At 40.3% G+C, this 12,763-nt stretch overlaps 1 protein-coding gene across 2 annotated transcripts; it reads left to right on the top strand.

Moving 5' to 3' along the window:
* Positions 1-6,192: 6,192 nt before the first annotated feature.
* LOC121809316 (translation machinery-associated protein 22-like) lies at positions 6,193-10,076 on the top strand. Of its 2 annotated transcripts, none has more exons than XM_042209877.1 (7): positions 6,193-6,441; positions 6,577-6,633; positions 7,143-7,201; positions 7,685-7,766; positions 7,872-7,939; positions 8,023-8,106; positions 9,807-10,076. In XM_042209877.1, the coding sequence occupies exons 1-7, from the start codon at positions 6,294-6,296 to the stop codon at positions 9,861-9,863; spliced, it is 555 nt and encodes a 184-aa protein (XP_042065811.1). In that variant the 5' UTR covers positions 6,193-6,293; the 3' UTR covers positions 9,864-10,076. The 2 variants fall into 2 exon arrangements, with proteins under 2 accessions (XP_042065811.1, XP_042065810.1); XM_042209876.1 differs by having other exon boundaries at positions 6,195-6,441; positions 7,140-7,201.
* Positions 10,077-12,763: the final 2,687 nt, after the last annotated feature.

Genomic DNA, 12,763 nt, shown 5'->3' on the forward strand with positions numbered 1-12,763 from the left:
AGGAAGCATGATGAACACTGGCAAATTAGAGTGTTCAGCACTGCTCATACTTGCATGGGGGATCGTAACTATAATGGTCACGCTAATCTTTCGTCGGGTATGATAGCGTTGAGTGTTCGCCATCAGATAGAAAACGATCCTTGCTACAAGGTAAAAGCAATTGTGGCGGATATTGAAAATAGATTTCATGTCAAAGTTAGTTACAAGAAAGCATGGTATGCTCGGAGGACAGCGATTGAGCTTGTATACGGTGGATGGGAGTGGTCGTTCAAAGTTTTACCAGCTTATTTGAATGAAGTGCAAAGACAAAATCCTGGCACAATTGTGGAATGGATGCACGATGACATATTAAGCAATGGTATGAACAAGGTATTCAAGTACGTATTCTGGGCTTTTGGACCAGCTGTGGAGGCTTTTCAACTATGCAAACCAGTTTTAACGGTTGATGGAACTCATCTACGTGGACGATGTCGAGGTAAAATTCTTATTGCCGTTGGATTTGATGCTAATAAGAAATGTTTGCCTGTTGCATATGCCATTGTTGATGAGGAAACCAAAGAAAGTTGGAATTGGTTTATGGAACGCATTAGACTTCATGTAGCAAAGCATGAAATATGTGTCATATCTGATAGGCATGTGGGAATCATAGATGCAATGAATTCTCCCATATGGAAAGAAGAACCCAATGTGGGTCATCACAGATTTTGCTTGGTACATGTTAGAAAGAATGTTTTGCAGAATCACAAAGGTATCATGGTCAAAAGACTTGTTTGGAAAATTGGTATTGCTACCAAGAAGCGCAAGTTTAAGATCAGACGTCGTTTACTTCGAAACGTCAACAACGAGGCTTTGCAGTACCTTGATGCCGTGGAGTTAGAAAAATGGAATCTGGCGTATGACAAACACAAAAGATGGGGTGAGGTTTCCACTAATATGGTGGAATCTTACAACAATGTGTTGAGAGGCGCAAGACAACTCCCAATTAAAGCTTGCATTGATATGATATTCTGGAGGACAATAGAATGGTTCAATGACCGGTCAATTGCATCAACACAGTGTGCCACACCACTTACCCCGTGGGCGCATGAAAAGGTGTGCAAAAATGATGCAAAATGTCAATTGCATAATGTGAGAGCACCCAACACAATTGCAGGGCATTATGTGGTTCGAACAAAGCGTCGAATTGGTGGAAAGGGCGCTAATAAGTGGAAGGTAAAGTACTTGGACTCGCACTGCAAATGTCAAAAGTGGCAGATGTGGAGACTTCCATGTTCACATGCAGCGGCAGTTGCGCGTTTTAGAAACGACAACATGCTGTCGCTTGTTGATCCCGTATACCGCACAAGTGTTTGGGTACACCAATATTCTACGGTGTTCAATCCACCCAGACACCAAGATTATTGGGCCGTGCCTGAATGGACTTTGCAATGTTCACGAGCTCAGTTAATGCCTAAAAGTCGCGGTCGATACCGTACTACTAGGATTCCTAATCAGATGGATGTCCGTGAAGCTGACCAGCCACGAGCCCGACGCCGATGTAAACATTGCCGTCAACCAGGTCACGACAGGCGCAACTGCCCGAATGCTCATTCAAGGATGGATACTCAGTTGGTAGATGATGCCGCTGACGATTTTTTGCATCCACCTCCACCAAGGATGGATAATCAGTTGATAGATGATGCCGCTGACGATTCTTTGCCTCCACCTCCACCAAGATATGCAGTTCGAGGTCGTCATTCTGTCAGTCACACTGATGATGTCGATCACGATTTTATGCCTCCACCTCCACCAAGATCTGCAGTTCGAGGTCCTCACTCTGTCAGCCACACTGGTGGTACAGGCGAACACATCGGTCTCAGTGATGTCCCACATTCTCCACCTCGGTCTTCTGTGCGAGACGAATATTTTGGGGTTGATTTAGAGAATGTCGTTGTGCGAGAGACTCCTCCGTCTAGACTCTCAACCGCCAGAATCGGGAAGGGGATCCGTAGCTTTTTTACGCGGAAAAGGTGAGACAATTGAACGTATGCATTGTGTAATATTGGATTTCTGTATTTAGCAAGATTTGGACTAATGTATAGGGTAATATTTGTATGTACTTATATATTGAATAATGATGAAATGATTAAAAACTCTTAGCTGTGGGAGCGTTTTTTTATAGGACACGCCGATATGAGTGGCGTGTTTGAAGAGACGCCTACTTAATTGGCGTCTTTTCACTTTAAAACGCCAACGTGAAAGGCGTGTTATTACTGAAACACGCCAACGCGACTGGCGTGTTTGTTCAGAATGTCCGCTTTCGGCGTAGAAAAAACGAGCAACGAAAAAACTAACTTAAAAACGCCAATGCCGTTGGCGTTTTTAAATAACACGGCCCCCTGCTCGGCACCTCGGCCGCCTGCTCGGCACCTCGGCCCGCTGGCTCGGCACCTCGGCCCCCTGCTCGGCACCTCGGCCGCCTGGCTCGGCACCTCGGCCCGCTGGCTCGGCATCTCGGCCCCCTGCTCGGCACCTCGGCCCCCTGCTCGGCACCTCGGCCGCCTGGCTCGTTCCGTGCACACTCACTTAAAAACGCCAACGGGAATGGCGTTTTTAAATAACACGCCAACGGGAATGGCGTCTTATTAAAAACGCCAACGGGAATGGCGTGTTTGTTCAGAATGTCCGCATTCGTCGTAGACAAAACGGGCAAAAATATAAACTAACTTAAAAACGCCAATATCATTGGCGTTTTTCACAAAGACTTACATTCACAAAAACGCCAATATCTCTTTATTTGCCTGTTTTCATTTTCATTTCTACTAGGAAATAATAATTCAGACATCCAAATACTTAATCATAAAGACTTAAAATCAATGAGTTCAAATCAAATGAAAAAACATCAATATCAAATTACAGTAATATCAAGCATTCAAATTAGTTCAATCGTCACGACGTTTCCGCATAAACAGACGCCGTATCCCCTTCCCAATAGTAGATGTAGATCTAGGGATCCTTGAGGGAGGAGTATCTTGAACAACAGCGTTCTCAAGATCCTCCTGCACAGACGACCGCGGTGGAGAAGCGGGGACATCACTGAGGCCAATATCTTCTCCGGTACCACCGGTATGGCTAATAGAATGACGGCCTCGAAGTGCAGAGCTCGGTGGAGGTGGGTCCTCAAAATCGTCATCGGAGTCGTGTACGAACTGAGATGACGACTCTCCGCGGACGGTTTTCTGCTTGGTTCGTCGTTTTGCCTTTTGCCTTATGGGTACGTCCACGTCCATTGCAGAGCGCTGCGAAGGAGGGTAGTCCATCAGCTGAGGCTCCCCGGATATCTGCAGTCCTTCTTCAACCATCCTCGAAATGGTTTCCATATCCGGACAGAAATGTCCTGTCGCAGCTCGACCACTTAGATAGTGACGTATTTTGTGAAGCGTCTCCACCTACAATTTTTCAAAGTTAAGTACATATCATAATATGAATTTGAATAAGTAATCAGGGTTTAGTTAAGTATGAATAATGTACCGTAAAGTTATGAGAAGATGCGGTTTCGTGGAATCCCTCTTCAGCATGCACGCCGGGTTTGGTTAAATACACCACAGTGATCTGGCGAAACCAATTCATATATTCTTCCGTTGCAACAGGCTCAGTACTGTCCTCCAGATCAGTCCATATCGTAAAGTGTCTGTTGTCCCACTCCTGTATATAATTGGCGTGTCATTGAACCCAATTCCGACCAGCTTTTCCACGGCGATCCTGTTTCAAAAAATCAGAACCGTGGAACCGGGGGAGATCCGGGATATACGGTTGGACAATCCCGAATTGGCGCAACACTCGGTGTGGCAGGTGTGGCTCAGCCAGATTCCAACAAATAAGCGTTGTGATCGACATCCATATAGGACGACCGGCATCACAACTTTCCGGCAACTCCCGGTGGAGATAAGGCCTCCAAATAAACTACATGTGATACAAATTTTTCAAAATAATTTCCATAAAAACAAAAAACAAAAAACCAAAAACATTTTATAAATATATGAAGTACCTGATTAGGATGCATCATGGAGAACTGATCTCGGAAATTTTCAACACAATGTCCGGGTGCTTTTACATATGACGCCGGGCCATTCCATCTAAAAAATTTAAATTATGAGCGAAGAACACGAAAATTGATGAACATTAAGTTTAAAAACGCAATTAATGAACAACTTACGCGCTTGCACATGGTAGATAGTCTGTATGCACGGGATCTAGCATCCTCGGTCTAATATTTGGGATTCTCTCCCAAGCCCAAAGTTGTAATAGAGTTAAGGCTCCCCCTACATCCGTCCTCTGACCAACGGCCGCTTCACACAAATTGTGGTACAAGCAAGCAAGCGTCGCCCCACCCCAGCTATATGTAGAACACCGTTCTATATCCATGAAAAAGTGTAGGTAGAAGAACGGAATTTTATTTCCGGTGGCGTTGGGGATCATCAGACCACCAAGTAATAGCAGACAATAGATACGAGCCCGCTGAGCATATATGTAGTGTTCGTGGTCATTAGACAGCTCAATCCTCAATTGGCGCGATAAGCTCGTCTGCTTAAAAGCCATTTCCTTCAACTCGGATGCTTCCGGTATGAATCCTAGAAAATCCATACACCTGTCCGTCCAATATCCCGCGTCCGTCGGGGGGATGTAAGTTGTCAGAGCCTCTCCATCAACTTTCAGGCCCCATAAGACCTCCACGTCTTCCAGTGTCACAGTCGCTTCACCGACTGGAAAGTGAAACGTGTGAGTCTCTGGCCTCCAACGTTCAATCAGAGCTGTGATAAGATGGTGGTCAATTTCTTTTGGTTTACCACACCTTAACATACCCCCAAACCCCATCTGGTCCACTATTGTCAAGACATGTTGCTGGATGGGAACATCCCAAATTTTTCCTTCAAATCGTCGGCAGCGTACATCTTCGGATGGAACTCCTGCCCATATGTTGTTAGAGACGTGTTGTCTCTGAAAATATAATACAGATGGATCCGCAGGACCACATGCAAGCCGACGACGAGAGGTTGAAGATGATGCCATAATTTACCTACATAATTCAAATTCAACAATAACCAACCATAACATTTAATCCAATTTCATAAACCAAATTCAACAATAACCAACCATAAACCATTTCAATAATTAGATACAATTTAATCCAATATCACAAAATTGAACACCAACATCAAATAAGCAAGTTACACAACATTGCACATTCAAAATCATAAACCAATTCACCAACACAAAATTAACAATTTCAATTAACAATTCGCCCAACCTACCAATTTCAATTTTGCCTAACCTAAACAAATTTAACAATCTAAACTAATCAACCAAAACCCACATAAATCAAAACAATTTGCCCAATTTTTTAGCTATAAAAACCCTAGGGTTTAGGCTTATAATCAAATTTATACACAAATTAACTTAAACCCAACACAATCCAACATAATAATCAACAATAATATCATTCAACCAATCCAAAATGCATAATATTTCTACTCAATTCACAACCCATTACAAACCCTAGCTATCCACCAATTACTATAATTATGTAAAAGGTAAGCATACTAACCGAATAAAATAGATGAATTTGGGGGAGAATAGCACCGATTGATGAATGTAGGCCGAAATCACGGAGAGAAGGCGCGCAGCTGGAGAAATCGCGAAGGCTGTGTGTTGTGAGGTTTTCGCGATTTGGGGGAGGAACGCCTGGTATATCAGTCTGATTAAACACGCCACTCAGAATGGCGTTTTTCATGATTAAGTAAATACGCCACTCCGGTTGGCGTCTTTTACAAAACGTCAATATGTTCGGCGTTTCAACAAAGAAACCACGCCATTTACAAATGCGTTTTTTTATTTATACACGCCAACCAAGTTGGCGTGTTTAATCGTAATTACAATCCGAGAGCATACACCCAAAATACGGCACAAGTATAAAACGCCATCATCGTTGGCGTTTTTACCTTAAAACACGCCAATGACGTTGGCGTATTTACTAATAAAAACGCCAATGTGGTTGGCGTTTTTCCCATTTGTGGAATAGATAACAAAATGGGTACATTTACGTAATCTTTAGTGTAAACTCCCCCACAAACCCGATTTTCCCTAGATTTTTAGGGATTTGTAGACAAAGTTACAGAAACACCCTCAAAAGGAATTTATGCCAAAGCTATGGAAGTGTCCCTTTATTCTTCGCCAAACCTCCTACGTATAAGAATTGCAATCTCAAAAGTGATTTACCGCCCCCACGCACACAGTAAGAGCATAATCGATCAGTAATGGCGGAGAAGCCACAACCAGTTCAGGTTCTCTACTGCGGCGTATGCGGGTTGCCCGCTGAGTTCTGCGAATTCGGACCCGATTTCGAGAAATGCAAGCCCTGGTTGATCCAGAACGCGCCCCAACTCTATCCGGATCTCGTCAAAGGTTCTCCGCCCTTATTCTATTTCGTATTTAGTAATCCTAGTTTTTGGGATGTGCTTCTTCAAATCTCGCGGCTTTATTATTCCTTTTTCTTCTGTTAATTTTTCTTCTGTTAATTTTTCTTCTTCCAATTTTTAGATGCTGGTGCGAAGGACGGATTATCTGATCAGCTTCAGTCGACTTCTATTTCCGATGGTATAATATACTTATCTGTACTTGTGCGTTTTATCATTTTCCTGCAAATTAGGCTGTATTTGCTGTCTTTTTTTGGGATGCCCCCTTTCTATGTAGTCCGGTTCTTTGAAGCCGTGACACTGTTTCTATGTAGAGCTGATTCCCTTGGTTCATGGAGGCTGATGCGATATGCACTTTTATGAATTTGGTTTTGCATGAGTTGATTAATACTTGAATCTTAGGGTTAGTTTATATGCTTTATATAGTATAATTGAGTGCATTCAGATAGTATGAATTATTTTTTTCATGAAACAGAACACCACATTATTTGAACTTCTTGTACCTCTCTTTCTCTGCTCTAATGGTTAAGTTTTTGTTTGCATTGGGGATCATACTGTTGTGTCCTGAATGCTTAGCTGCATTCATGAACAAATGATATGACTAAGATCTCATTTCTGCTTTTACTTTATAGATAAAAATTAAATTATGCACGATATTGTATGTTAAATTGCTTGCCTCGGTTGCAGCAGGTTCTTCAAAACCCAAGGAAGAAGTCAAACGTCTCCCTGGTGGGAAGATTAAAAAGAAGGTATTTCTTTTAGTAATATTCATTCTTCTCAGACCTTGAAAAATGTCATTGGTTTGCGAAAGCCAGCTCCTTTTGAAATCAATACAATTATTAAAGAATCTTTTTCCACTTCTGAAAGCTAGAACTAACGACCTTGAAAAATGTCATTGGATTGGAACTCGCATCAATATAACAGGTTCATATATGGTCCATTGAAAATAGCATCTTACGTATCCATGGAACAATGATTGCAAGCCTGTTGGTGGATGCTTAAGATTTTGCATTTTGTATCTAGTGAATGCTAGTGCTAGTTACGATAAAAATACTGGTTAAAATTGTAAACTTTGTTTTCCTCGGTTTCTTATACTACATATTTTGACTAATGAATGTGTTTCATTACCATAAAGTTGTTTCTAGTAGCTTACTTGTATTGTGTTGGTAAATTAGGATTTAGAGCATCATGTGGCCACTGAATGAGTGAAATAACTGATTTGTTTTTCACAGGAGAAACAAGAAGTTATTATTGAAAAGATGACCCGTAACAAGCGGAAATGTATAACTACAGTAAAAGGCCTAGAGCTTTTTGGTAAGAACATGTTCCTTGTATTTATATGTTTCACGCTATCATGCTTCTATCATATCCCTCTCATCTTTTTGAATTTTTACTCACTTCTGTGATGCCACTTTTCAGGTGTTAAACTAAATGATGCATCAAAGAAGCTTGGCAAAAAATTTGCTACTGGAGCTTCTGTAGTTAAGGTTGTTTTTTTTTCGGAATTAAAATCCTTACACTGAGCAACTGTGAAATAATTTGCTCCATTTCATTCCGTATTTCCCACCAGGGCCCTACTGAAAAGGAGCAAATTGACGTTCAAGGAGATATAGCCTACGACATAGTGGAGTTCATAACAGACACCTGGCCAGATGTAATCTCATTTCTTCTTGATCATAATATTGTGTGCTCTAAGATTTATCTTTTAATAGTTTTGTCTGCCTTGTGTTGCATATCTAGGATACATAATCAATGGTTTGAAAAATATGGCTTTGTCTTATGTTTGTCAACTTCAGCCAAAGTTGCTAAAACCGTAGAATGTCACATATGTCACTTGAGGTATATGAATTTTATAAGAGCTTTATCAGTATACGAACCGACAGATAGGTTCACTATAGGTTCAGAACCTGAAGGATTATTCTATCATTTTAGGACTCAAAAGATCTAAACTTGTCAATTTGAAGCTTATCTTTTAATGGTATATTAAGAGACTCTGAATTTAATTTCGCACTCAAAGTTCTAAAATTATCAATTGAAGTTTTCAAAGATCATCCGACGGAAATGTAGACACAACATATTTTTATCAAGTAAATTAAAAAAAACTACTCAAAATATACAATTATTTTGTTTAAATAAATAAAATAATCTCAAAGCACAATCTAAATCCATTACCTGTGTCCACTGTTTTTTATGCTATACTGTGTCCACTGTTTTTTATGCTATACTGTGTCCACTGTTTTTTGTGTTATGAATCTAAGTTGAATTCTGAGTGGAAAGATATTTCTAATTGATGTGAATTGGTTGACATGTCCTCCTGGAGTTGTATGCTTGTTGTGCGGCATATGTTCTGCTATTATTTACTTCATTGTTTGCTTGAACCTTGGCGGTTGGTTTCAGATTGCTAAACCTTCCTCCTAGGGGAGTGGTGGCACTTGTTGCTTTGATACTGATTATGTTGATAATATAATCTTTCTTTAAATTGGTCATGGTGATTGTATATAGGCCTGCTAATCGGTTCTCCGGTTCTCGGGTACCCGGAATCGGAACCGGAACCGACCGGGTAATTGAGGAACTGGGAACCGGTTTTCCGGTACCGGTTCTAATGTTCTCAAAAATTCCAGTTCCGGTTCTACCCGGAACCGAATAATAAATCAATTTTAGATTTTCAATTTTAAATTTTATAAGATACTATTAATTAGTATCCAATTATCTTATAGGGGCTGTGTGTGTCTGTATTGAGGCTGTGTGTGTGCATGGGGCTGTGTGTGTGCGTGTAACGTCTGTGTGTGTGTTTAAGATGCTGTGTGTGTGTGGTGCATGTGTTTAGGTGTATACTTGTTAGTATTTTGTTGTGTGTTGATTTTGATTTTTAGGTGTTATACTTTTTAGGTATTTATTGAATTATTGTTTTTAGATATTGGAAGATGAATATTGTTATCTTGTTGATTTGTATTTTTGTGTGTTTCTTTGAATTTTTCGGTATAAATTGCTATATTTGTAGATGTTGAATTAAAAACTACAAATCGGATCCGGTTGGTAACCGGAATTGGCCGGGTAAGAACCAATCGGTCGGTTTCGATTCCGGAATTCATGAAAATTTGTAACCGGGTACCCGGTCAAATCGGACTGGATAGAACCGGAACAGGCCGGTTAAGCAGGCCTAATTGTATAGTTGGTTATTAACAAAGATCATTGGTCCTTATGAGTAGCAGCAAGGATGATTGCTATATATGATCCCACATCCCTTATTTTTCAATTTAAAAACGAGTCACATGAACAAGGCCACTTCCTAATTTTTGGTGGTGCATATCTTGAAATTTAAAATGCCTCTTCCTAACTTTTGGGGAATTTTAGGTCCCAGAGACTGCAATTTTCTTTATTGAGGATGGGAAAAAGGTTCCTGCTGCGTAGAGATGTGGAATGGGTAAAGGAAGGATTGAAGAGATGTGGCAAACTGTAATCCTCACAGTGTATTAGTGAAATAAGTAGTTGGTTTTGTAGTTGAGGATTTGCATTGGACAAATTTTCTTGCTTTCTATAGACTATATAGGGAGAAGAAACTTTGAACCTTTGCGTTTATTAACTTATGGATAATTATATGTCCAATCGTACTTGATTATTTAAGATGACTCTCATTGTCATTGCCTTTGAATATATTTTTTTTTATTAAAAATCGGTTTTTAATATTAAAAATTTTAAAAAAAATTTCACTTCCTAAAAAAATATATCCGTTTATTACCGTTTTTATCACTTTTTAATTTTTTTTTTTATTTTTTCCCCCCAAAAATACACACTTTCATCTATAAATACCTCCACTTTCACACCCAAAAATTCACATCAAACTACACAATTCTCATATCCATTCTCCCATATTCATTCTCATCTTCATTCTCTCATATCCATTCTCAATCTTTCTTCTACCCTACAACATAACAATGTCCGGCCAAGGTGATGACCACCCGCCCTCTCACGGTTGGAACCCCGAATGGTTCGGTTCACAACCGTTTCCTAGTCCGGAAACGGAATAATCAGCCCCTCCTCAAACCCAAAGTTCGGGCGTTCCGGGTGGCTACCGGCCACACCCAATCGACGATCAAGGTTGCCTCCGAAGGGCGATACGGGTGGACACCGGAGCCTAGGCCGACCGCCCTCTCCCAAACCCCGACTCCTCCTACTCGCGGTGTCCGCACACAGTACACTCCGGCGGAGATGGATAAATTGTTCAAGGCGTACTTGGAAATCTCCGAAAATGCGGTGGTTGGCACTAACCAATCCGGCGAGCACTTTTGGTGGCGCGTCGCTCGCCAGTACAATGAAAACCGGCCGCCGGAAACGATCGAGCGCAACGAGAGTATGGTGCGCAACGCCATCGGCCGAGCCAAAGATGAAATTGGCAAGTTCAATGGCTATTTCCTCCAGGAACAGCGGAATGTCGGGAGCTGCCGGAGCGAGGTCGACATCAGCACTGCCGCGCTGAGCACCTACCAATCCATGAACTGCAAATCGTTCAAGTACCTCAATATTTGGCAGGATACGCGGACGCACCCGAAGTATATGGGAGGCGTAACATCCTCCTCTAGCGGCTCCTCCAAACGATCAAGGTCGGTATCCCTATCCGACGCCTGCTCCGAAGAAGTGGCTAGCCAACTCGCCGGAGCTAACTTAGGTAGCCCCGACGCCAGACCGAGCGGTTCCCAACGCCGACCGCAAGGAAGGAAGAAGGTGGCGGCCAACCGCCGTCGCGCCGAACCCGCTCCATATGCGCCACCTCCACCCCCGAACAACTCGCTGTGGATGCTCTTAGGCCAACTCAATATAGCCGATAGGTCAACTATGACCCCCAAGCAACTTCAAACGCACGAGGCCATGATATTGGGTCTCCAAAAACAATTGGGGTTAGTGCCGCCGGATCAGTAGTCTTCCACAGGTAATATTAGCCAATAATTATGTAATTTTTAATTTTTAGGAGTTTAATTATGTAATTTTTAATTTTTAGGATTTTAATTTTGTCTTTTTTATTTTATTTGTAATATTTATTGTGGCTTTTTAATGAATTTTAATATTATGGAAATATTTTTGTTTAATTGAATTTTAAATTGAATTGTGCTCATCCTTGCGGAAGAGCACAGCTGTGGGTGTTGTGCTCTTGCCAGAGAGCAGGCAGGAATAGTGACGCCGGGCCCACAACCGTGCTCGCTGGTAAGAGCACGGTTGTGGATGTTCTTATTACCTATAGTTGTGATGATGAAATCAATTAAGGAATCCAAGTTCCCTTCATACCTTATCTTTTACTATATGCAGTAGCCATGGAGTTTCTGGAACTGTAAGTATTTTATTGATTATTTCTCATCATCATTCAATTTCCGAGCTTATTATAGCTTATTATAGTCATACTTAATTACACCACTAAATCAGATCAAATCTTTTTTCGTTGAACAACAGTGTAAATCTTTGATTTGGCTAAAATCTCTTTACCTAACAGATTTGTGAATTGTGAACCATCTTGATTTGTTGGTTGAGATCCTTTTCCCAATATTTTTCATCTATTCCTTTCCAAGAATTTCAGCCTTCCCTCTATTTACCGTGAGTGTTACTGCTAGCATTTCAAAATGTTACTGCTAGCATTTAAAAAACAGAAGCTTTCTCTTATATTTTGTCCACTTTTTCTCCTTTTATCTCATAATTTACTAATTTTCTTACTCCATCCGTCCCACAATAGGAGTCATATTTGGAGTGTGGACGAAGAAATGTAAAGAATAATAGGTTGGAAAAGTTAGTGGAATACGAAATTCACTTTTTTATACTGATTTTATAATAGAATGTGAGTGAAGTGAGTTAATGGAATATGAGATTTACTCATCTACCTACAATTTATGGTAAAAGTAATGTGACTCTTATTATGGGACGACCGAAATAGCAAAATGTGACTCTTATTATGGAACAAATGGGATATTAAAACTCGTGTTATCCAACAATGAACTTATTTTTCATAGATGAATGGAGTATTATTTACTAAGTATCATTATACAATTCATAATTGAAATGGTTATATTATAATTATTTAATAAATTAGTATTCATTATTCGTGTGATAATAGTAACAATTATAATAATTAATATAATAAAATAATTATATTATAGTTATTTATTATTATTATATAAAATATACTAATTCAATAAATATCTAAATATGTAAAATCTTAAATATCGGAAAAAAGAAAAAGTTATGTATAGTTGCAAAAAGTGGAAAAAATAAGTATATGGATTTGTACTGGTACAGCAATTAGCTTAAAAGATTAACAAAAGATACGG

The sequence above is a fragment of the Salvia splendens genome, chromosome 6, assembly GCF_004379255.2.
Source record: "Salvia splendens isolate huo1 chromosome 6, SspV2, whole genome shotgun sequence".
NCBI lineage: Eukaryota > Viridiplantae > Streptophyta > Magnoliopsida > Lamiales > Lamiaceae > Salvia > Salvia splendens.

Coding starts and splice junctions, on each gene's coding strand:
- LOC121809316 (XM_042209876.1), top strand. CDS start 6,294: ATGGCGGAGAAGCCACAACCAGTTCAGGTTCTCTACTGCGGCGTATGC. Junction 7,767..7,871: donor AAAAGGCCTAGAGCTTTTTG/GTAAGAACATGT, acceptor GCCACTTTTCAG/GTGTTAAACTAAATGATGCA. Junction 8,107..9,806: donor TAACAGACACCTGGCCAGAT/GTAATCTCATTT, acceptor GGGGAATTTTAG/GTCCCAGAGACTGCAATTTT.